The following is a 24827-nucleotide window of genomic DNA, read 5'->3' as shown; positions in this document are numbered from 1 at the left end:
ATTTTAAATGATGCACTTACTGGCAATTGAATACTGGTGTTTCAAAATCCCTCGTTAAATTTCAATATTTATCGATGGCTTACTATATTTATAGATCCTTTGTATAATATCTCTTTATATTACAAAATCAAAAAACGAATTACTTTGTAATGTAGTCTATGTGTTATTATTATAATTATTATTTGGAAGGAAATCTTTACATGAATTTTGCTTTTAAATTTGAATTTAAATTAAATATACATCATTAACATTTCACTTTCACCTTTTTTATTATATGTTATCTGTTGTTGTTGTTGTTATTATTATTATATTATAGTTGTTTTTTATTACTAGTAGCAGTAGAATAATTAGATCGAGCGATCAACTTCCGCGGACTCCATTTCCCATGAACCCTCGCGACCATCCACAGAATCATGAGACCCGTCATGGGACCGTGTATGTCCTCAGAGTAGCAGCGGGGTCTCAGGTCTCCTCTCCGGGCAGAATGGCGGTGGAAACCATCGCACCTGACTGGGAGTTTGACCGTTTTGACGACGGTTCGCAGAGTAAGTGTCGAGTCCTGACATGTAGAAACAAACCGGATAAACATGGCGACAAAGATGCTGCAGCTAGCCACATTAGCCTCCAGTGCTAGCTAACGCTGCTGGCTAGATGCTTTGCCGCCGGGGGCTCCGTCTATTCTCTGGATTAATAAAGCCATTTTCCACTTATCTCGCTTGATATTCACCAACTGTGAATTCACCACCACGGCCACGTTCGCTCTCATTTGAAGTGTAATCTCGTGTAGTGAGAGGCAGGGGCGTGTTAGCTGTCAGTACTAGCCGCTGCCTGTCAAATAAAGCTAATTAAAGTACGTGACAGTACAAAAACATTTACCTCCTTTAAGATTAAATAACCTTACGTCACTCTCATTCAGGTAAATGAAACGCAGGGTTGAAGGGCAACAGTTGTGAGTTCATAGATCCACGTTGGAGTTTGAATATTTTCTGTTTTTATGCTGGTTCCTCTTTCTGACTCGTACACAAACACAAAGCTGGGTTGATGTGCAGGAATGAATCCTCACCCACAGTAAATCATGTACTTTTACTACCATGACTGAAACATATGTACATACAGTACACACATGTATATCAGAGCTGATCTGCAAACTTACTCCTCCATCCATCCTAAAAAGTCTCTTGAAGTTTATTTTGCTGTTAATACTGAAGCACTTGAGCAAAACATTGGATGCATGACAATTTGTAATGCATCATCTTATTTATGGCTGATTATGTAAGAGAAATGCTCGACTTCAGTAAAACACTGGAAGTTAAGAAAAACTCAGAACTTGTGGAGAAAAGTTAGAGCCAGACGGGACTTCTTTATTTGCATGACATCAGCATACAAACGACAGCGAACACCTCGAAACAACGGCGAAACATCAACCCCAACACTCGCTTTTCTAGACCTTATATCCTCGATGACCGCCCATGAGTGAATGTGAGTGTATGTTGGCGTGCCTGTGCGTGTGCGTGTATGTGTTATGGTGTTTTGGGATCCAGAGGTCTCCTGCTTTCCTATTTATTCCCAGCAACTGTGGTTGGTGTGCCATTACATTAGGAACAGTGGAAAATAGGAACAATGGAATGTACATTCCATTGTACCTTCTTTGGCGAAAACAACCGGTTCCATGTGCGTCATTTGCCGAACCCTCTGGGTCATTGCGACCCAGAGGGTTCGGCCCCATGCAAACACCAAACGATACTTCGAACCTCTATTTCCCAACTCGGTCCTTGGCCAACTCTCAAAGCCTGGTGTAACTGACCTTATTTGGATCTCAAGTACAGAGTAATAATACATTATCTGCCTCTACAGTCAATAATATAATATCAATATTATATAAACATATAATCTTCACCAGTAGCAGTATAACAAACATCAAATATACATCAATGTAAGACTAATGCAATGATGAGGTTACGACCACATAAGTGATCTACCTCCGATTCGTTAAATGTTTAGTTGTTTGTCGTTCTCTCGTTCTCTGGAGCGGAAATCAGTCTTTAAACTTATATAAAATAATGTGACATTTATCGTGGGGATTTTCGACTTCAACTGATATGATCGTTTTTATCTTAATGTTATTTTTGGCCATATGGTCCATCTCTTATGTTGCAGGATGCAGTATTTGTCAGGATAGAACCCGTTTTGATGATGATCTTGAGTTTTTTCATTTTCTTGAGGGCGTTTTTAAACATTTTCATTGATTTCTCAGAGAATAATTCATGGGTCTTGATTAAATAAAATGCACCATGTTTAGAGGACTGTTGGATTGAGTACATTCCCCCTGACAATGTCCTTCATCTAACTCTGCATCATACAGAAATACACACAGAGGTCCAGCTGAAGAACTACAGTAAGTTTCTGGAGGAGTACACCTCTCAGCTGAGAGGCATCGAGGAGGCGCTGGATGACTCCATCGGAGACGTGTGGGACTTCACTCTGGACCCCATCGCCCTGAAGGTAAAACACTGTTGGCTGAACATCATCCTGAGCGTTTACACAGTTGGGTTCTCACAGTTTAAAACTTGCACAATTTCCTTCCTAATACGTTGTTGTACTCTCTTTCAGCTTCTCCCGTATGAGCAGTCGTCTTTACTGGAGTTAATTAAAACAGACAACAAGGTAAGTAAAGACCAAGAGTCTGGATCAGTTGAAGTCTCATGTCTATGAAGTTGTTTTTCTTTTCAATCATCTGTCTTGTTTTGTGTTGTGTTCAGGTTCTAAATAAAGTCATCACAGTTTATGCTGCACTCTGTAGTGAAGTGAAGAAGCTCAAGTATGAGGTAAGTACTGTAAAAACAGTGCACTCTTCACTCTATCATCGTTGTGCTATGATATACAAATTCAGATGTTGTGTCCTGCTTGACATCTTTGTTTACCTACAGGCAGAAACCAAGTTCTACAATGGCTTGTTGTATTATGGAGAAGGAGGTAATCAGTCAGCAAGCATTGCTTCCTTATTAGCTGAGTTTTTCTTACTTCAAACATTCTGCTTTTTAAAGAATTGATGCAGATATGTTGTTTAAGTACTTTTCTGTTACAGTGTCTGACACTGGTGTGGTTGAAGGAGAGTCACAGATTCAGATGGGTAGATTCATCTCATTCCTACAAGTGAGTAATTAGTCAAATTGTTTATTTATAAGCTCATTTGCTGAAGAAAACGCTGAGAGATTCTCTGTTTGCTCTTGGCGCAGGAACTGTCGTGCTTTGTGTCCAGATGTTATGAAGTGGTGGTCAACATTGTTCATCAGCTGGCTGCCCTCTACAACAGCAACAAGTGAGACACATGAACAGAAGCCAGTCAATGTTACACAGTGGATGTACTGTTTGTGTTGGATTGGTTGAAATACCCTCGTTGTGAAGAGTCTTTCCACACAGACTGAACTTCTGGTTTCAATATTCACTGAAGGTTTTTGCTCCGTTACAACATTTCTCTCTCCGTATCTTAGGGGTGCAACGAAGATCATTGAGTCGTCGGGCGTCCATTTCCAGGTTGGTTTTTGATGTAATGATTTTTTTGTGTGTGTGTCTTTGTCTTGAGTCTGAGTCACTCAATTTTTCTCACTGAGTCTGTTTTGTGTTTTCCTGCTGCAGATTGTGTACGAACACCTCGGAGAGTTGTTGGTGGTACTGCTCACACTTGATGAGATTTTGGAGAATCATGGCACACTTAAAGATCACTGGAAGATGTATAAAAGGTGAACACACACACACACACACACTCACACACCCTCCTCTCCCTCCTACTCACACACCAGTTTGCAGCCAGTTAGATAAAATAAAGTCCTGTTTTTACACATGTATTCACCTTTTACCCTTAAATTAAATGCATTTGTATAATCGTTCATTGCTTCTAGTCGTCTATAACTGCATCATTCTATCACAGGTTATTGAAATCAGTGCACCATAACCCTGGGAAATTTTCCATCCCCGAAGAGAAACTGAAACCGTTCGAGAAGCTCCTGCTGAAGCTGGAGGGTCAGCTGCTGGATGGCATGATACTGCAGGTAACTTAAAAGTCAGCAGACACTGTAGTCTGTAGTCCAAGTGTAGTTTGGTAAATGTAGTTTCTGGTTAAAGTAAAGTAACTCACACCAGTAATTTCTCAATTCAGCTTTCATTAAGTCTTTGAACAGTAAGGAATTTAATCAAATTACCTCTCACTTTGCTCCAGACATTCAATAAAATGAGCTGGTTTTCAAGTTCTCATGTTTATGACTGACAGGCCTGCGTGGAACAGAGATTCGATGATCATGGGGAAGGAGTAGCTGTTGCCAAAAACAGCGTCTTTGCTGAGGAGTTTGCCTTCAACATTCGCACCATATTCACCAACGTTGAGTCAAAGATTGGTCAGTTTCCTCTCGCAGGAAAACTTAATTTGACAGGTTGTATCATTTTCTTGCAACTTTGAAATATCTTCTTTTTGTTCATGTGGTTTTTCAGGTGAACCTTCAGAAATCGACCAGAGAGATAAATATGCTGGCGTCTGTGGTCTCTTTGTGCTTCACTTTCACATCTTCAGGAGTGTCGACAAAAAGCTCTACAAGGCTCTGCTCGATGTCTGTAAAAAGGTAGATTTGTGCTTCACCTTCTATCTTTAGTTGTGACACCCGTTCCTGATTCAGATTTCAAACTGGATCTAGTGAATTTAAATGTGGTTTCACGGTGGGGCTGTTGGGCCTGGGTGGAGTTGCATTCTGAGGGCAGCTAAGTTTTCATGTGTATTCGTGTCTGCCACTTCCTGCAGGTTCCCGCTGTCACTTTGACTGCAAACATCATCTGGTTTCCTGACATGTTCCTCACTGCTAAGGTCCCAGCTGCAGCTAAACTGATGGATAAGAAGAGTCTACAGGGCATCAGAGTGCAGAGAGACACCTACCTGCAGCACAGAGCTCTGACACTAACAAAGTCAGTAGTGTCCAAACTTCACACTAGTTCTGTTGAAACCAGATTTTTATGTCTCCACGCCAACGAGAGCCAGTGGCGGGATGCATTATGTTTTCGGGTTGTCCGTCCATCTGTCTGTACGGGTTAATTGATTAGATTTTGCTACCTGGCGCTCAGTGGTCGAAGTGGCAGTGACCTCACGTCCCCTGTGAATGTGACAGTAGGACTTTTCATAGGGAATTTCATTACATTTGGCACAATCCACTCGCCTCGAGGGGATTTCTTCAACTTTTGATCAGTTGTACTCAAAGATAACGTGAGAATGTTGCAGTGGTCACAGTCACCTTTTACGAATCTTGGAAAAAAGTATGTAGAAATATGTGAAGAGAAACTGCACTGGCTGGCGGAGGCATACAACCGTAGTTGGTAACTCTAGTTAGATTTAAAAAAGTTTCTTATGTTTCCTTCAGGGATGTTCAGTCCTACTACGTGTTTGTAACCTCGTGGATGATGAAGATGGAGTCCATCTTGTCTAAAGACCATAAAAGTGACAAGTTGGCAGACGACCTTAACAGCAGGTGTAATGTGTTTGTGCAGGTAAAGATAGTTTTTAGTCGCTGAACAGAAAAATACATGTTTTATGTCAATTTCTGTATTTGTTAACTGACAAATTGTAATTTCATAAAAAAGACTGACAATCCCCTCTTTGTTTTCCATTCCTCACAGGGAATCCTGTATGCGTACAGCATCAGCACTATTATCAAGACCACCATGAACATGTACATGTCAATGCAGCGGCCCATGACCAAGACATCGGTCAAAGCGCTCTGTCGACTGGTTGAATTGCTCAAGGTGTGTGTGTGTGTGTGTGTGTGTGCATGAGAGACTATTTCCATGCTTCTTACCAGTACATTTATTGTCTGTTTGAGTTAAATGAGGTTAAATCATGTTTCCCTTCAGGCTGTGGAGCACACGTTTCACAGGCGTTCTATGGTTGTAGCCGACTCTGTGTCTCACATCACTCAGCAGCTGCAGTCACAGGCCCTGAATGCCATCGGCACAGCCAAGGTAAACACAAGACCAAAAATATTGTATTGGAAATTTGTCTTTTGTGTATGTATAATTGCATGAGCAGACATGTATGAGGAGGACTGACCAAATGGTTGACCAAATTGTTTATCTATAAGGGCAACTTTAGGGTTTACGATCATGGCTTAAGAGACTTAAATTTTATGGCCTCGAGAAACCACAACTTTATGGTATCTCTTGGTATTTCTGATTGGTATCTCACACTTAGGGTCTCACAGGGGGCTCATCCACAGAACATGTAAACAAAAGGACAGGATGTCTCCTCCACTGAGTGATACTATAGGAGGGTAATAAAAATCTTTGCACTCCTAATGGGAGGGAAATGTGAGTTTTAAGAACCCAGATTCTCCTATGGTCTTTGCTCATTTGTGCACGTCATTCAGGTGATGTGAGTTCATCTGCAGATGCTGAATTAAATTTACAGAAAGAAGTGTTTGACTTTGTGCTTGTTTCACAGAAATTGCCGCCACAATATTAATTCAAATGCTTAGTATTTACAGTAGGAGCAGTGACATCAGGGACAAGTTTATATAGTTTCTTTGTTCATTTTATGTGACACTGAATGTGTTTACCGCCCTGAAGAAAAGGGTGATCTCGGACAAGAAGTACAGTGAGCAGCGACTGGATGTGCTGTCGTCTTTGGTGCTGGCAGAAAATGCCCTCAGCGGACCCAGCACGAAAGAGCGCCGCCTCGTGGTGTCTCTCGCTCTGTGCGTCGGCACTCAGCTGGTACGTCGGGGAAATACAAATGGTTAATGGGATTCAGAAACTTCTGTTTCATTCTTATTTCATTTGACTCTCAGCTTGACACTGAAATCAATCACTTGCTTCCATCCAGAAAACGTTCAAAGACGAGGAACTGCTTCCACTGCAGCTTGTGCTGAAGAAGCTGGATCTGATTAGTGAGCTGCGTGAGAGGTGTGTGTCTCTCCTCTTCTTTTGATTAGCAACAAAGTTTCAAGGGCTGGAGTTATAATTGATGACGAAATCTGTGTCAGGGAAGAAAACTTGGAGAAGTTTAGATGCTGCTTGGTGTTGGGGCAATGTCACAGACGGCTTCGACGTCTTTCTGAAATAGAACGACAGAGTTTTGATCTGATCTCAGTGGCTCACAGTCAGACGGCTAAAACCAAATCATTTACAGCCAGACATCTCAAATACACATTTATCACTTTGGCAGCTGACAAATCATTGTCTGTCAAAGCTAAACTTAAACTGACATCTGTTCTTTCATGAAGGGCAGTGTGAGCGTATCAGAAATGTGTTTTCATGATGCAATTTGATGGTTTTTTTGACGTACTGTAAGGAATTTGTATTTTTTGTTCCTCAGGGTCAAGATACAGTGTGACTGTAGTTTCCTTTACTGGCACCGAGCTGTGTTTCCCATCTACTTAGATGACGTATATGACAATGCGGTGGACGCAGCAAGAATACATGTAGGCTGACGATTATGTTGAAACATTGTACATGGAAATTCAAGCAAATTGTGTTCTCCTTGTTTTGATTTTCTTGTGATCGTCACCTCTTCTTCTGTTCCTTGTTCTGTTATCGTCTGTCATGACGTCTGTGTTTGGCTGGAGCAGTACATGTTTAGTGCGCTGAGGGACAGTGTGCCGTCCATGTTACATGCCAAACACATGGAGTCATGTGACCAGCTACTGGAGAGCTATGACAAGGAGATCATGGATGTTTTCAACGAGGTGAGAGCAGACAAAATGTTGCATAAAGAGGAAATGTACACGAATCAAAACATCACAACACGGTGTTGATTTAGAAGTTTGTGTTTCAACATAGAAGTTGAGGATGTGATTGTATATATGTGGACTTTGTTGTGCCGTAGCTAAAGTTATGTTTTTGGTTTGTCTGTACAAACATCTGTCCGTGCCAGAACATTCACTTGGATACAAGAATTAACTTAATTTGGAGGTCAGAGCTCTTCACAAAACCTGCTTTCTGCCAACTTCAAAAATTTAATTATAAATATTGACAGAAATGAACACAAATGTCTTTAGGGATAAAATAATAATGTGAATTTAATTTACATCCAAATGGAAAAAGATAAGGTCACATTGACATCAAACTCTGCTCAGTTTTTTCTGGATATAATTTATTCAACACTATAACTCAGGATAACAACAAGGTGGTTATTGTTTTATTTTTCTCATGTAGCACCTACTGGACAAGCTATGTAAGGAGATAGAGAAGGACCTGCGTCTCTCCGTCCACACTCACCTAAAGCTGGACGACAGGAACCCTTTCAAAGTTGGCATGAAGGATCTGGCTCACTTCTTCTCCCTTAAACCCATTCGATTCTTCAACCGCTTTATTCATATCAAAGGTGCTGGGAAAAAAAGAGTGCAGTGTGTGTTGTGTAACGCTGACACCTGCTGGAAAGCTAACACAGTGTTGACATTGCAGCTTATGTGACCCACTACCTGGACAAAACGTTCTACAACCTGACCACCGTGGCTCTGCATGACTGGGCCACCTACAGTGAGATGAGAAACCTCGCCACGCAGCGTTACGGCCTCACAATGACAGAGGCTCACCTGCCCAGCCAGACACTGGAACAGGTCTGTGTGATTGCACCTTACACATCAATGAAGAGTTAAAATCCCTCTTATCAAGTGTGGGCTGGTTATTTATCAGACTTGGGAAATTGTTTTATTATAGAAGTGTAGTAGATAAATGGATGATTGACTGTATCCTCTGTGTCTCTCAGGGTTTAGACGTTCTGGAGATAATGAGGAACATTCATGTTTTTGTCTCACGTTACCTTTATAACCTCAACAACCAGGTGAGAGTCTGAGCCTCCAGGTTCCTCTTCAGTACGTTGAACATAGTGGATCCCGAGTCTTAAATTGAATCCTCTATCTCCAACAGATCTTCATAGAGAAGGCAAGTAACAACAAGCACTTGAACACCATCAACATCCGCCACATTGCCAACTCCATCCGAACCCACGGCACCGGCATCATGAACACCACGGTAAGTCCCCAGGAGACGCAGAGGAGTTTCCACAGGAATTTGTTTTTAATCTCACCTGTTGCACATCTCTGCTTTCATCAGGTGAATTTCACCTACCAGTTCCTGCGTAAGAAGTTTTACATCTTCAGCCAGTTCATGTACGACGAACACATCAAGTCCAGACTCATCAAGGACATCCGCTTCTTCAGAGAGACAAAGGACCAGTCTGATCAGAAGGTGAGAGACGCCCCGCGGTCTTTTCAAAGTTCATCACTTTATTACATCAGTTACACTAACAAAGCAAAATGCTTTACTCCAGTCAGAAGGTTGTAACGCCAGTAAATGATCATAATGCGTGAGAGCTGAGGAACCACGCCTGTGATTAAGAGGAAACTAATCAACCATATAGGAGGTTAATGTGTCACATCAGTAAATCAATTCTCTGGAACAAGATCTAGATTTTCTGTTCTTGGAACCAGTTAGATTCCAGGAATAACTGTGAAGTCTGATTTAAAAATTCCTTTTTTTATTATATCACCAGGCACAATGACATCTTTCCCCCCCCAGCTGTTGTGTAACTGTTTGTTTGTGTGTCAGTATCCGTTTGAGCGAGCAGAGAAGTTCAACCGTGGCATCAGGAAGCTGGGCATCAGTCCTGATGGGCAGAGCTACCTGGACCAGTTCCGACAGCTCATCAGCCAGATCGGTGAGAAAATCCCATTCAACTTGTCTCTGCACATAATCATAGAAGTTAGGGGTGTTCATCATTAATCATTACATCACAATAAGGATTTTAACGGATTAAGGTCAAATCTAATAAAGAAATCCTTGGACATGGATATCGTCTGAGCAAATATCGGCCATCACCAATTTTACCCTGTGTTTCTCTCAGGTAACGCTATGGGCTATGTTCGTATGATCCGTTCTGGAGGTCTCCACTGTTGCAGCAGTGCTATCAGGTGAGAAGTGCAGTAGTGAGAGTTTACAAGAGTTCCTAGTTTCTTTTTGACATTTCTCTCTATAATGTTTTATGTCTGTGTCATTTCCAGGTTTGTTCCTGACCTGGAGGACATTGTGAACTTTGAGGAGCTGGTGAAGGAGGAGGGACTTTCAGAGGAGACTCTACGAGCTGCCAGGTGAGTAAAACTTCAAAATATCCTTTAAGTGTTGTCTGTAGATTATTCATGATTATCGTTCCAGCTCCAGTGGATGTAAACTGTGCGAGGTTATGTACAATCTTCTGCACAGACGGTTTATTATAAGATATCTGAGCTGTATTTCAATTTTTAAACCTCAAGGTGGCACCACAGTTACAAAAATGTGAAAGAAACATCATCTGCTATTTGGACGGTTCATCTTAAACCCTGTGTCTTTATTCCCAGTGTCTTAGATTCGGTGTTGGGTGATCTGACCAGCAACTCTGCCGAGGGGACGGAGTACTTCAAGATGCTGGTGGCGGTGTTTGCGCCTGAGTTCCGCAGCGCCAAGAATATGCACCTGAGGAACTTCTACATGATTGTACCCCCACTGGTCAGTACTGAGTCAGCTTTGTTCTCATGCCTCTGCACCAGCAACAGTCCGTGGCTGGACGTATCGTGTATTCAGGTCGTTCTTCCACCTGTCCCATTTTTTTAAAACATGATATCTCAAGATCACCACAAATTGATTACAATTTGGTGGGACAGGAAGGACACTGTGACCTTTATTAGACATGTTTTTGGTCTCTTGAAAATATATTAAGTCTGCCTTTTGGGAATTATCAGTTTTCACTTGGACCCAAAGATTAACTGATTAGATTTCATTGTTCAAAGGTCACAGTGACCTCATGTTATTCAGAAAAAAAATAATGTAGACTGAAACTGAATGGCGGAGGCATAAAACCGCAGGATGGTAATTCTAATTCTTCTGCTTAAGACATGCAGCACTTTGAATAACTGATGCACAACAAATCTCTCTTGTAGACCGTGAATTTCGTGGAACACTCGATCAGCTGCAAAGAAAAACTCAACAAGAAAAACAAAAGTGGAGCAGCTTTCACAGATGACGGCTTTGCTATGGGTAATAAATCACATTTCACTGAGACAGCTTTATGCTTAACTGCCTCAGTCCAGGGTCATAACGGTCTGTGACTCGCTCTCTCAGGTGTGGCGTACATCCTGAAGCTGCTGGACCAGTACCTGGAGTTCGACTCTCTGCACTGGTTCCAGGCCGTCAGAGACAAGTACAAGAAAGAGATGAACGCGATGGTGAAGGAGCAGAACGTGCAGTCTGCCAGTCAGGATGAAAAACTGCTGCAAACTATGAACCTCACCCAGAAGAGGCTCGACATCTACCTGCAGGTGGAGTCATGAGTTTTAAAGCAACAAGGAAATCCACAAAGAAGCTGCAGTGATGATTGTCAGTGTTGTGATCATGTGTGCGGGATGTTTCACACTGAACTCGTTGTCTTGCTCTCTCTCTCTCTCTCTCTACAGGAGTTTGAACTGCTCCACTTCTCCTTGAGCAGCGCCAGAATCTTCTTCAGAGCGGACAAGACCGCGGCCGAAGAGACTCAGGAGAAGAAGGATAAAGGTTGGGTGGTGTTGTGATGATTAATGAAGCCTTAAATTATGCACACCCTGTTACATGGGCTTTTTGTAGAGGATTTATTTTAAAAAATGAGTACCATGATTAATGAATGAGGAGGTCTGTGCCTTCATCCTCCTTTAGATTTCACGAGTAACTTTGACCATTTTCTCCACCAGAAGAAGCTGCCAAAGCAGGAGACGGCTCCAACACCACTGAACCAGCCTCAAAGTGAAGCCGGCGGACGATGTAGTCGTGTTGGATTGTGAGAGTCTGAGAGGACTGTAAAATAACCAGAGCGTGCACCTGTCGAGCAGAAGAGAGAGAAGATCTCAGAGCTTCACTGGAATGTGTGTGTGGTTCAGGGATTAGAGACTTTAAACAACAGGTGATGTTTGTCAGACTCTTTGTGTCCCATGACAAAGTGATTATCTTCATCAGAGAATGAATGTTTTTCTTCAAGTGCTACGGCAGGAAGTGTCTGTTTCTTTGTTTCCATTTTACAGAAACAACAGAGTACCGCCCCAAATCTGTCGGCTTCTAATAGATTCACTTTGAATTCGTTAGCATTTAAGCAAGCAAGTGCAGTTTGAAAGGTGAGGCAGTGAGACAAGCGTGAGATAAGAGGCGAATCACTTCCAGTGCTACGCAGCCTTTTTGCGACTTTTACACTTGAAGAACTAGATTATTTTTTACTACAGTAGAAGCCTCAGCTGCTCTGTGCCCTGCGCTGACCAGAGGAGTTCAATCATCGGCTAATTTGCATGTGATTTCATTTCAGTGCTGTTGTGATTGTTAGTGGCCTTCGATGGCAGCTCTGTGCGCTGTAGCACACGGCCGAGGGCTCTTTAGAATGTTAAACCCTTTATTGTTAGTGTGCCATATTTCTCTACTACTTCTTTTTGTTAATTTTATACATCGTATGAACTAAGGTGTGTAAGCTCCTTTTCTAAACTAAGGATAATCCTAAACCGACACATGTCAACATCTGCACATCAGATTCTTGATCTGAGTGTTTATTTCTCTGCAGCACATTTATATTTTATATGTCAACATGTGGAAGTGAGGCCAGTTTGGTCAAAGATTACATTCCATGAATTAACCTGCTTGAAAAGGACTGCTTGAGGACTAATAAAACTTGCACTTTCATTAGACTTTACTGTGTCGGTCTTGACTTCGTGCTGCAGAGTGAAGGTCTTGCTGCTCAGAAAACCAGCTGAATGTCTCCTTGTGAGCATTTAGCCTGTTGTACTACGTAGAGAAAATGATTTTACTTGTGAATGTCCGAGTAACATTTCTGTCTGCAAATTTGTACAAAACAAATAAAACTCTGCAGGAGAAAGGTTGAATTGAATCATTGAGCTGAAAAAAACAACACACAGTGGTTCAAGAAAGCCTTTTCTGCTTTAATACAAAGAAAAGAAGCTTTTCACTTCAGAAAATACAAGATTGGTCTGATTTTTTTTTTTTCTCCTTAAATTGTCGTTTTTTTTCCGTTTCTTATGAAATGCTGTTCACCGCTGCTCAAACAGCTTTAATCGAAATACATCCCTTCTTTTTTTTTTTGCTTTGGACTTGATCGGTGTTTACTTTTCTTGGTTTTTTTTGGGTGAGAATCAGGCCTTTCCTTGAATGACATTTTAATTTTGTATCATTTTTGTTGTAAGTGCCCACAGTGCCATGTGACACCCTGTCCAGCAGATTCAGAAATGTCCTGTTGCGTCCACATATTGCATCCATGCTCACCTCATAAAAACGAGGTACAAGGCAGGGCAAAATTTCTTCCAAAATAGATGTCATATATATATATACATACATATATATATATATATATAGCAATCATATATACACATTCGTACATACATATACTAATTTATGTGATGTAAAGAAACAAAAAATGTACACATTTCTTACAAAATTGTAACAAAGACTGGAAAGTGTTTGCTCTGGAGCAACGTTGTGTAGCCATTTAGCCTCTGCGAGGGTTTGTCCACGTTTGCAGACGCCAAAGTCTTCTCCCAGATTTGTGTCCAAGTTCAACTGGCACAGAATTCACAGAGAGACGGACAGAGTGTGAGACGGAAACAAATCTGAGTTGCAGAAACGAGGTTAAAGAAATCGAAGTTAATGGAAGGAAGGAAAAGAAAAAAGGGGAAATGAAAAGTGATGCATGTGGAAAAGTTGCATGACACCCCCCCCCCCTTGAGCCAAAACAAAAAAAAAATGGAGAAAGGAAAAAAGAGGGAGTGTTCACATAAAAAAGCACAAACAAATTTTGTGTTCTTTTATTACTAAATATAGTGCAACAATAAACATTGCATTTCTTTCACCCTTTCACTTGAGTCTGACGAAGTTAACTTTGCTTTCCCCGCTCTTTTCTCTGTTCTTAACACTTGCTGTAAATATGAGGCGTTAACCCTTGTTCTGTCACTGTCCTGTGCCACAAGGTCAGTCCTCCTCTCCGGGAGAAAAACAGGCTTCAGATTCAGAGACGTAAACATAACACAGACCCTGCTCGAAACAAGACAAAAAAAACAACAGGATGAACATAAAGAATAAAAACAGAACAAGTGTTGGTGTTTTGGGCAGCATGTAAATTTTGGAAAGGCAGGGCAGTTTTGATGGTGGCGATGACCCCGGCAGTCATTGAGCCAATCCTCGAGGAATAAAAACCAGGCTGTGAGAACCCCCCCTGCACGACAACGCTGTGCGCGGGAGCAGCTGCCGCCTTTGGACTGGTCGGGCCTTAGAAGGCCTGCTGGGCTGGGTTGTAGTTGAACGTTGTTGGCACGTGAGGCCTCTCTTCCAGCTTGTCGTACTCCAGATGAAACTCCTTCAGATGCAGACACAGTTTCAACGATGTGAAATTAAAGCCAGTCACAGAGGAAACTTCTCCAGATGTGGAGAGATTCTTACCTTGGCTACTTTCCTCCAGTTAAGACAATCAAAAAAGTAGTAGGTGCCCCTCTCATAGTTGTTGGTCTTCAGTGTAGGCTCCATGCCAGGCGCCCTCGTTATCCAAACCCGCTCTTCTTTGTGGTACCTCCAGTCACGGTTAAAGCTGCAGAGTGAGGTTATGAAAGAGGAACACGTGAAGAAACCCTGTGAGCTTCTCTCTAAACAGACAATAACCACATGGAGACCATATTTCTGCACCACTCCCCAGGAAAAGGGTGAAATACTCACAGCTCTACTGCCGCCAAAAGCTGTAGCAGGTCTCCACCGTTCATGTAGTACAGGTAGAACAACAGGTCTTCACCATATCGAGCCAGTTTGATTGCAGCCAACTAGAAGCAAAGAACAAGAAGTTAGTTTTTCCCACTCATAATATTCATCTTGAAAACTGCAGCAAACTGTTGTGGCCCTGCTTTACCTTGTCCCTGATGTGGATATTGGTTAAATACTCAGAGGGAACGTGGAAGTCTGAGAAGACAAGAACACACATAAGTTAGCAGATCTCAGAAGAGTCATTTTGACACATGTAGCCTCACATTAACGGAGTGTTAATGTCTTACCGATGTCTTGAGGTCGACAAGGTGCTGAGGCCCACGGCGAGGCGAACTTGGGGTACAAGTTTCTGTCAGAGAATAAAGTTGCAGTAAGTTTTCGTCACTTATACAAACAGAAAATGCCATTGTAACCCTGGTTACCATATCCGTCTGCAGTATTTCCTATAACTTTTTTTTTTTTTTTTTTTTTTTTTTTTTTTTTTAAACCACCCGATACAAATGGAAATATGTCAGGGCAGCCGTCTTACTCTGGTGAGTTTAAGTTGAGTCCCAGTGTCGTGAGGTCGCTCCCCAGCGCCAGATGGACCATCCCAGGATCAGTCTCTGCCGCCCGGATAAACGTCAGCAGGCCGATCATGCCGAATTGGTCCGTCACCATTCCTGAGGGAATGTTCGTCACCCGACCTGCAGCGGCAGGACACACTCAGAGTTCAGCAAAAACACTGAAGCTGTGATCTACAGTTAATACTACGAGTCAATACATTACCTCCATATTTCTAAACCACACTTTGTGCACGCATTGGAGGGCAAACCAAGCCAATTATTTATTTAATACGTTATGGTCACAGACAGGTTCACGTAAAGATTTAATGCTGGTCTGTATCATAGTAAACATAATCTTTTGGTTTCCTAAATGTCCCTTAGCCAAAAATGATCTAAACCCAAAATACAGGGTAGAGAGCCCAACTGCCTCACCCAAGTTGTGCGATTAAGAAGGGATGTCTCAGTGGAATTGGAGCGATACGATTGGCTGAGAGGTCTCACCATCGGGCAACACCTGGATCCCTTTCTTCTGGTTGTTGTTCTGTGCTGAGGCCGTCTTGTCTCCGGGGAACTTGGGCCCGTCTGCATTGGATGTGCTCTTGCTTGTAGAGTTCAAGTTCTAAAGAACAAAAAGCGAGTTTGAAGTATTTAATTTATGATAAATAATTCTCTTAGATGTGCAACCTGGATGAAAAACAGCCGGAGTAAAGTCATCAGTCGCTCACACTCACAGTTTTGCTGTCGTCATTGTTCAACGTGGGGTCCTTGTAGTTTGGGCCAGGCAGTGCAGGGAAGTCCTCGTTATGGATGGAGAAATCCTGTGTCTGTTCTGTTGATGGCTTTGTCACCATGCCAACTTGATGATGATGATGATGATGATGATGATGAACACAGTGAAGTACAGATTATACAGGTTGTAATATAAATAACACACTTTCAACGGAATTCCTACAATTCTTTCTACAATCTTTCATGAAACAAACCTTTGACTATGAATTCAAGAAGTTAGTCATTTCCTCTTCTCTGGGAACCTACTGCCTTTGTCTCAATGTGTGTAAAAATAAGACACTTCACTCAGTCTAATGGCCTACCATAGGGAGCCCTTCCAGCCAGAGGGTTGAGCACCGGTGTTGGGTTTCCAGTCCCTTCTCTTCGACTCCTGTCTGCTAACGCAGGGAAGTCTGACAGATCCAGTCCCGTTAGATTTTCACTCCCATCTGCACCACGACGAATGATGAACAATTCAGTATTTATTATCATATCTTCATTCATATAATTCAAGATTTAAAAATGATGAAGCGCTTTCTTAATATTCTATATCAGCACAGATGCATTTCAGGAGTGTTTCTATAAAACCCACTCATAATGAAAACTATGTTGACCGACCCAGGTTACACATTCTAACCTGTGCCATTGAAGATGTTGCTTGATAACGAGTTGTTCATCCCAAAACCCTGGTTGCGGTTCATACCGAATCCTGACATACTGCAGAGAGAGAGCGAAACCAAAACAAAAAGATGACATCGGCTTCAAAACATTCACGTCAAATAAAAATACACCAAACTTATTGTGGATAACAAGTGTTGAGCTTTGTTTACCTGTTTATGGTGAAGGGCTGACGTGCTGGCTGCTGTTTGGGCATACAGATGATACTGGGTGAGCTGCGGTTGGGGCTGCCCAGCCCCGAGCTGCCCATACTATTGGTCCTGCCGCTCATCCCAATGCTTTGACTGACCTGAGAGTGGTTCAGCATGTTCCTCGTGTTCATTGGCAACGTCCCCCTGTAAACACATGATCATATCTGATTTAATTTTTGCTCATTTCAGGGCAAACTTGTGCAATATACCTAAAATATATACATATACTTCCATCTTCATGATCTAAGTGAGTTAAGTTTTGAGTTTGTTCTGAGATCCATACTTTTGACATGATTATTGTGAAGGTAGTTTAAGAGGTTAGAGGTGTTTGAGCCTTTTCTTATTGAAACTTAACGTCCACAAACCACAACTATGAGGCAGAAGTAGCCTCTCTTTTAGGTCCTAGCGCCTCATTTTGTCGTGGCTGGTTGGAGTCCTTCTTTTCCTCAGAATGACTGTTCTGTGTTAAATTCACTCTCCTCAATGTTTGTCTGTGTTGCCTTGATGCAGATTCCCTGCCTGCATCACTGCCGTGAGTTAGGAAGGCAGAGTGCCGTCCAAATGAGCACCTTCATACACACCTGCTTGGTGACGGAGGGGTATGGAGGGACATGGTGGAGACTCCTGTTGTGGGAGTGATATGACTTGTTAGCTGCGTGCCTTGCGTTAGATTTCGGTTTAACTGAGGTGTGCTGTTCCCCATGCCCCTGACTGAAAAGCCCAGTGCACCTGCAGAAAGACAGAAAGATTCACAGAAACTGTCAGGCAACCACAAGATATCTGTATAAACAATATCTGGGAAATTTCATTCCAACTGTTAGTAACTCTTGTCTTACTTGTTAAAATGCCTCTTAAAATATTGTTCATATAAGCTTCAGGCTTCAAGTAATTCACAACAAACAGAGAATGTGTTCTGACTCTAGGTTTGTGACAAAACTGTGGTGATTTTCTATATTTAAAACAAACTCACTTTGTGGACCATACAAACTTGCACCGAGCTGCGACAGCTGACCTGACGACGATGGTGAGGGAGAGGAGAGCATCTGAAGGAAAAACATTTGAGGAGAGGACAGAGTAAGACGACTGGAAAACTGCTCCTCTGGTGATAACTCAAGAACTTACAAAACATGTGCAGAGCTGCAGACAAAACTCACATCTTTGTCCGATCGATGTGGGAACATCGACGGCTGATTGTAGTACATGCTTTCATCAGAGAAGTCGTTATCGACAACCTCGACGAACTCGACAAATTTCTTTCTAGCACCAAACATGCCTTTTGTCACCTGGAGAGAGAGAGAGAGAGAGAGAGAGAGAGAGAGAGAGAGAGAGAGAGAGAGAGAGAGAGAATAGTGTTGATATTAAAAATGCACTGAGGAAGACGTCAGGGAACTCATTCACTAAACTAATACTTAAAATATATCTAATCAAAAACGCATTAGACAAGAGATGTCCTTACATCAGCATCGCAAATGCCTCAGACACTGCTGAAAATGTCAGGGACGGACAACAGCGAGTAGACAAATCTCTGAACTGATCTAATCCTGTGTCTTTAAAGTATATTACTTTCACCCAGATAACGCTGCAGTTTCCTTTTCCTGGAAATCACTTTTTCTTCACTTTTAGAGCGGTGATAGAAGTGGTGATTTCCTGTGAAGCAGCATCCGACAGATCTCGCTAAAACGTCAGTAATGTTGGCAATACACCGTAAAGTACCACAAGTAAAAAGGCCACGTGTACTGTATGCACAACACAACTGCAACACACGATGACAGCCATCATCACTGACATGCAGCTGTTGAACTATAGCATATAGGTTGTTATTTTCTAAATGCACTAATGGCTGATTTCCTGTATCGTCCGATCGTCGTGTCAGGAAGGAAACAATGGAACTGAACATCTCCAACATTGATTTCTTCAAACCTGAATGTTCCCAATACTTTGAACGACGCAAGTTTCACCACACTAGGTTAAAACATCTTCTAATGTCCATTAGCTCTTCACTGACAATACAAAGACATAATGTTAAATTCACTTTTTATACACAGGACACTAGTTTCCATGAGTGCAAGTAAACTCCACGTGCATTTGTTATTCTCGTTTCTACGTAAATACACAGAGACATGTTTGGCATCAAATCGTTGTTGAGAGAAAGTTTTGAACAGTTGTGTGTCTGGTTTCAATGAGAACAAGATGATGAACTTCCATTTACAAAATGAAGTTTTGTGTTTTCTTACAGCCCGGCTAACAGGTAAGTAGCTTCTTGTAGCTCTTGAACGAGTTTTAGGTTTAATTGATGCACATTTAGCTAATTTGACACAGTTGAGAGAGAGAAGGGGCAGCAGCAGTGCTAACGGGCTAGTTAGCCAACAGTGGAGCAGCTAACGCTAGCAGGCTAGCTGTAATCACCCTGCGTTAGCATAGGTAGCTAAGCGGCTACCCTCACCGGAGCTAACACACCGACACCTCTCCAGCACAAATCACCCGGACTCGGTTGCACAGCCGCGGTCAGTATCGGACGGTGACACGGGCCGTCTCTGCCTCCATGTACCCGGACAGCTGTCCGTTTCCTCGCTTTACTTTACGCTCCGTCCGCAGCAGCAGCAGCAGCAGTAGCTTTGCTCTGCTGGAGCTTCGAGCTAACGAGCTGCTCCGAGTGGAAACAGAAGGAAACCTCGGGGGGACCGGCTCGTGCTGGCGGGTTGAATTTTGTTCGGAGCCTTTTACGTGTGGAGAGAAAGAAGTAAAGGAGCCTCACCGCATCAATTTCCCTTCGCTTCGTTAGATCCAAGATGGCTGTGTGTATTCTAAATCGAAACAGGGATAGCCTTTACCCTCTGACCTTACAACCTGCTGACCACTTCCGTACACAGAAAAAGTTATTTAACTCAGCACAGACGTGACAAAGAGAAACACACGGGGCGTTTTCATCACATCTCTAGAGAAAGTAATAATTAGAATAATAATAATAACGATAATGATTATTGTTGTTATTATTGTTATCATCATCATCAATCATAGATTTCAATCAAAATGTATTATATAGTCCACAAATCACAGGTTGTGTCATCAGGCTTAACAAGGTGCAACCTCCTCTGTCCTTAAAGGTTCAGTGTGCAGAATTTAGTGACATCTAATGGTGAAGTTGAATGTTGCGGCTGAATACCTGTCACCTCAGACCTCCCCTTCACACATGAAGGAGAACCAGTGGCAGACTTTAGTTAAAATTAAAAAAGTTGTTTAGTTTGTCCAGTCTGCACTATTGTAAAGAACACGGTGGCCTCCGTAGGGAGGGCCTGGTCTAGTGTAAATATAAAGTATTTCAATATAAAGGGCTCATTCTAGGGTCAAGACAACAACAGTTTGTACCATTTAGAGGAAACACACTGGTGAAAACATCATGTGGATGATTTTATATTAAATGTCTTCCAATAGATCCTTTCACTTAAATCTGACACACAGAATATTTAAACGTTTATCAAGAAGAAAAAAAAAAACCTGTTAGTAGGAGAAGCAAACAGAGAAACCTCAGAGAGAGCCACGTGTGAGGGATCCCTCCCCCAGGACAGACAGAATGAAGTGCAACGTTTTAAGTGTTTGTGTGTATAAGAAATAGTTTGACAGTGATGAAGGGAGCAATCTAGTTAGAAGTACGGTGGAGTATGGTAGACTCTAATAAAGTGCTATTTAACATCTGAAGTGCATCTGAACACATGAGCACAGTTTACAGCACTGACAATGCACATCATCAACATCGCATAAATTATCCATAATGATGTGACCCAGATACTTTGTTATCTACAATTAGGGCTTGGCCTGCCTTTAAAAATGAGAGAAAATGAAGCTTCTTCTCTTTCTTAATTTTAAAAATAATGACAAAGCTGGTTTAGTGATGGATTTAGATTTGGTGCTGTATAGACCTTTTTTCACTGCAGACATTTAATCGTTTTAGAAGGAAAAGCGCAGCATATTTAAAAGCATATTTAATGACAGTCCATCATCCATTAATACCTAATGGGACAATCAATTTAAGCTATGCCATATTGCAATCTCTGCCATGGACAGGGTATATTATGCAGTCACGAGTTTCTCTGCTCTTTGAGGCCCCCCATGCAGTGAGTGGATAAGGAGAGGCACAAGTGCTAAAAACAATCTGTCAGTGAGCAAAAACAGATGGGGGGGGGGGGGCAACCATTGCCAATGAGATAAGGAAAATTAAATTCCTCCCCAGTTTTATCTGGTTGGAAAATAGCACAAATGAAGGTATGAAGACGACATGGGCAAATCACATCTCTGGCTGGCATGGATGACCTGTGACTTCACAGACAGGAGTCAAACTAGCTAAACTTGAGCTTGAACTTGGATTTGGAGGATTAGAGTGTTTATGGCACTGAGGTCTCGATGCCTCAATGACTCAACATGTCCAAGCCGTTCAAAAAGACGTACAATGTGGCACCAACAAAACCCAGATCTTGAGAGCCACACACCCTTGAACACACTTCAATATGCCTCTCATAGTTTTGCCCAGTAACTTAATTTCCCTTCCCTGCAGAAACATTTCAAAATAATGTAATGATTCACTACAACCTAAGTGGGAGTAAAACACACAAGCTCCCTCTTTGTTCTTGCTGTGAACATTGACAAATTCCTGACATTATCCCTCTGTGGGGGCCCACTTGTCTGGCCCGGTGGCACAGATCCAGGACAGCATCCGGGCCGATTAAAACAGAATGTAAATGACCTTTGCTGCTCTTTTATCACAGAGCACTTCTCGAGCTTATCCCTGGCACCCTGCTCCTCCCTGTCTCTCTCTCTCTCTACCACCTCTGTCATCTTGGAGAAGAAGGGGGGGAAAGTCATTAGGCACAAATGGGGAGGAGAGCGCAGCCAGTGGTTGCTATCGCCATGAAAGTCAGGGCAAAGCTCAGAGCCACCAGGAGATAGCGAGGCGAGTGCGCTGGGGAATAACTGTCCAGGGAATGCAATAGGTTTTCAGCCCATTAAGTTGGATAAACAAATGGCTTTCTGTTGGAGATGCTGAGAGTCGTGGAAATCAGCAGGATAACATTGGAAAGTAAGTGTTTTTTCAAACTTGTAATGATCACCTCCATGCTCATTATGTTGTCTGTTTTCTTTTTGATGACTAATGATGATATTGTCTTAAATAGCTCATCGGTTTGGCTTTTATCACAGCATCATAATCATGTAATTGCTGCTGCATGCAGCTACATGATCCATTATCACACAGATGTATTCAATTGTTATTAACTTTAATTTTTCATGTTTTCAAGGTCAGAACTCCAGAGTGGAGGAGAATTATTTGGACGCCATGAAATTCTCTAAAAGATGCCAACAGCCTGCGTGAGTTCAACCCTTGCCTGGCACTATTTTGGTGTGGAGGACCAGGGGTGGGTCAGGGACAGTTTAGGAAGATGGGTAATGTCATGCGAGGTGTCATCGCCTTGATTCCCTCAGAGCGCTGTCAACGCTTCTTAGTGGGGGACCTGAAAGAGATGCCTCTCGATCGGACCCTGGACCTGAGCAGTCGGCAGCTGCGTCGGCTGCCTCTTGCTGCCTGTGTCTTTGATGAGCTGGTGAAGCTTTACCTGAGTGACAACAACCTCAGCACTTTACCTGCTGATCTGCAGGGGCTGAGGAAGCTGCAGCTGCTGGCCCTCGACTTTAACTGCTTCGAAGAGCTCCCAGCAGCTGTCTGCCGACTGCCTCAGCTCAGCATCCTTTACCTAGGTAACAACAGGCTTTACTACCTCCCCAGTGAACTGAGAGCGCTCAAGGAACTCAACACTCTGTGGCTGGAGACTAACTGTTTCACTGTTTTCCCTGAGGTGGTCTGTGAGCTTTCCAATCTCAAGACCCTACACCTCGGGTATAACCAGATACGGAGTTTACCACAAGAACTTGGACAACTGGAAGAGCTAAGAAGCATCTGGCTTGCTGGGAACCAGCTGTCGGAGTTTCCACCAGTGTTGCTGGAAATGCACTTTCTAGCTGTCCTTGATGTGGATCGGAACAAAATACGCCGCTTCCCAGCCCTGTCTCACATGCAGGGGTTAAAACTTGTCATTTACGACCACAACCCCTGTGTTAACGCCCCAGCGGTAGGCGAGGGAGTGAGGAGGGTGGGACGCTGGGCGGATTGCTCAGATGATGAGCAGGAAGAAGATGGGTCAAAAGCAGCCAGTGAGACCACAGCCGAGGTTGTGGAGATACAACCGGAAGAGGAGCACAACATTTAGGGTGAAGGAACAAAATGACCTTCAGCCTTGGTGGCGGCTGCCAGCACAGGATGACATTCAAGTGGAACACTTAGAGCAGAGAGGTGTGTTGTACATCAGGCTGATGGTCTTTGGCCCATATACGGCAAAGCCAGTCATATGTGTTGTAATATGAGACACTGATAGATAAGTTGTCCAAAAGCATGGCCTGTGTGACACTTGAACCTTGAAATAAAAATAGGTTATATAAATGTTACTGATACTGATGAAATGTCTCTTATTGGAATTTATAAACCTGTAAATGCCTTCATATGATCGGTGTCAACAGCAGTGACATTGCTATATGAAAGCAGTCTAGATCACCTAGATCTATGTTCCCTGGAAAAACTGTGTCTATTGTGCAATGTTTAAAAAATAGTTCCTGGCTCCACTCTCAGCTCTAGATCTACACCAAAACTTAACCTTTCTCTGACCTACTTCATCCCTCAACTTGGTGGAACCAACAAACAAAAAACATACAGGGATGAAATTGAATAACATTAGATTTTTTTGTTTTTCACAAAGATTCTTACCATTTCATCTACAAATACAAATATAGTAAATAGTAATTCTGGCATTCCTAGTTTTCCATTAATTTGAATATGTAGTTACTTGTTGCTGAGGCTGCAGATCGTATATGGGTTGCCTAGCTTCAGATATCCATGATGCATATATACAATGTAATCATTAAATCAACAACAGTGAGATTGCACCAAACTCAAGGTTTAATTGTGAGTTCATACTTTGTACTGCAGAGACTGAGAAAAGGATTTTCTTGTTCAAGAGTCTGAGATAATATCTGTACCTGCTGAGGCTAAATGTGAGGTTTTTAATACAAGTGATTGATGGTTTGAGTCAATTAGAGCACTCCTTATCCAGACCAATGCATAATTCATCTGACAAATTGGGGCTGTGGCTTTGGATAAAGGCTGCTCCTGGGCCCTAATATCATTGCCATAAGGTTCTGGTTAGAAACAGATCATAAAGGCAGCTCTCTCATGCCGCTATGTACCAGGAAAATGTTCTGTAAACAAGATTAAATATCAATGCACAATTTATCATTTGGCACATTTTTAATCTTTTTCAACAAAAGAGGGAATTAAATTGGCTGCATATCAACTAATTTACTGGAAATGTGATCATTTCAAATTGGTTGCACAAACTGAACTATTGTATTCTCAGCTCACACTCAGCTTAAGGACAATTTTGTTGTTAGTTGGAATGATTTCACAGGTTGAGTGTATAAAGACGTATTTCTCTAAGTCAAAGATAAACCTCTTGATGATGTTATAGCATCTCGCTTTGGCTTGAGTGTCTTGTGTTTCCCTCGATAGACTTTAAGACATTTCTACACATTGAAATATCTGTGTAAATAATAAGTTGAAGGAGCTGGTGCGGAGCTCAGAGACAGGGGCCTCGGCCATTCTGAAATGGTAAAGTGTGGAATGTATAGATATATTAGCATTTATGTACAGTACATGTATTATATATTATCATTTGACAACCTCCACCCCCATGATCCAATTCATACACACATGCTGCCTCTCTTACAACACACACACATTTGAATTCATATTGTATTACCAAGTTTGCTT

The 24827-nt window shown here is 42.2% G+C and overlaps 3 protein-coding genes across 5 annotated transcripts; 2 read left to right on the top strand and 1 right to left on the bottom strand.

The window, feature by feature from the left end:
- Window positions 1-385: 385 nt before the first annotated feature.
- On the top strand, window positions 386-12893 carry washc4 (WASH complex subunit 4). 2 transcript variants are annotated; one of them, XM_020102156.2, is made up of 33 exons: window positions 386-545; window positions 2363-2502; window positions 2611-2664; window positions 2760-2825; window positions 2928-2973; window positions 3086-3153; window positions 3237-3319; window positions 3492-3534; window positions 3637-3740; window positions 3929-4049; window positions 4268-4391; window positions 4486-4613; window positions 4790-4950; window positions 5400-5526; window positions 5656-5781; window positions 5890-5997; window positions 6601-6747; window positions 6857-6936; window positions 7349-7454; window positions 7602-7718; window positions 8188-8356; window positions 8437-8591; window positions 8741-8815; window positions 8902-9006; window positions 9088-9222; window positions 9583-9691; window positions 9878-9944; window positions 10035-10121; window positions 10368-10515; window positions 10947-11043; window positions 11128-11324; window positions 11460-11556; window positions 11733-12893. In XM_020102156.2, exons 1-33 carry the CDS (start codon window positions 386-388, stop codon window positions 11783-11785), a joined length of 3603 nt encoding a protein of 1200 aa, XP_019957715.1. In that variant the 3' UTR covers window positions 11786-12893. The 2 variants fall into 2 exon arrangements, with proteins under 2 accessions (XP_019957715.1, XP_019957714.1); XM_020102155.2 differs by having other exon boundaries at window positions 11730-12893.
- A 926-nt stretch (window positions 12894-13819) lies between these two features.
- cnot2 (CCR4-NOT transcription complex, subunit 2) lies at window positions 13820-19851 on the bottom strand. Of its 2 annotated transcripts, none has more exons than XM_020102157.2 (15): window positions 19716-19851; window positions 18115-18243; window positions 17931-18003; window positions 17542-17689; window positions 16922-17104; window positions 16729-16808; window positions 16415-16540; window positions 16055-16179; window positions 15825-15942; window positions 15308-15464; window positions 15066-15127; window positions 14924-14973; window positions 14737-14837; window positions 14467-14611; window positions 13820-14383 (listed from the first exon to the last, which is right to left on the bottom strand). In XM_020102157.2, the coding sequence occupies exons 2-15, from the start codon at window positions 18229-18231 to the stop codon at window positions 14297-14299; spliced, it is 1572 nt and encodes a 523-aa protein (XP_019957716.1). In that variant the 5' UTR covers window positions 18232-18243; window positions 19716-19851; the 3' UTR covers window positions 13820-14296. The 2 variants fall into 2 exon arrangements, with proteins under 2 accessions (XP_019957716.1, XP_019957717.1); XM_020102158.2 differs by having other exon boundaries at window positions 19404-19766.
- A 2403-nt stretch (window positions 19852-22254) lies between these two features.
- lrrc10 (leucine rich repeat containing 10) lies at window positions 22255-23949 on the top strand. The gene has a single exon (XM_020102136.2). The coding sequence runs from the start codon at window positions 22390-22392 to the stop codon at window positions 23212-23214; it is 825 nt and encodes a 274-aa protein (XP_019957695.1). The 5' UTR covers window positions 22255-22389; the 3' UTR covers window positions 23215-23949.
- The last annotated feature ends 878 nt before the right edge of the window (window positions 23950-24827 follow it).

Source organism: Paralichthys olivaceus, chromosome 7 (assembly GCF_024713975.1).
Source record: "Paralichthys olivaceus isolate ysfri-2021 chromosome 7, ASM2471397v2, whole genome shotgun sequence".
Classification (NCBI taxonomy): Eukaryota; Metazoa; Chordata; class Actinopteri; order Pleuronectiformes; family Paralichthyidae; genus Paralichthys; species Paralichthys olivaceus.
This window is presented reverse-complemented; position numbering and strand designations above follow the sequence as displayed.

Bases quoted from the DNA above. Each gene is read 5' to 3' on its own strand.
- cnot2 (XM_020102157.2), bottom strand. From the start codon at position 18,231: ATGTTTGGTGCTAGAAAGAAATTTGTCGAGTTCGTCGAGGTTGTCGAT. The intron at 15,465-15,824 runs GTGAGACCTCTC...CTGCCGCTGCAG, and splicing joins GATCCAGGTGTTGCCCGATG to GTCGGGTGACGAACATTCCC. The intron at 14,612-14,736 runs GTGAGTATTTCA...CTCACTCTGCAG, and splicing joins CTTTTGGCGGCAGTAGAGCT to CTTTAACCGTGACTGGAGGT.
- washc4 (XM_020102155.2), top strand. From the start codon at position 386: ATGAACCCTCGCGACCATCCACAGAATCATGAGACCCGTCATGGGACC. The intron at 4,050-4,267 runs GTAACTTAAAAG...TATGACTGACAG, and splicing joins TGGATGGCATGATACTGCAG to GCCTGCGTGGAACAGAGATT. The intron at 6,937-7,348 runs GTGTGTGTCTCT...TTTGTTCCTCAG, and splicing joins ATTAGTGAGCTGCGTGAGAG to GGTCAAGATACAGTGTGACT.
- lrrc10 (XM_020102136.2), top strand. From the start codon at position 22,390: ATGGGTAATGTCATGCGAGGTGTCATCGCCTTGATTCCCTCAGAGCGC.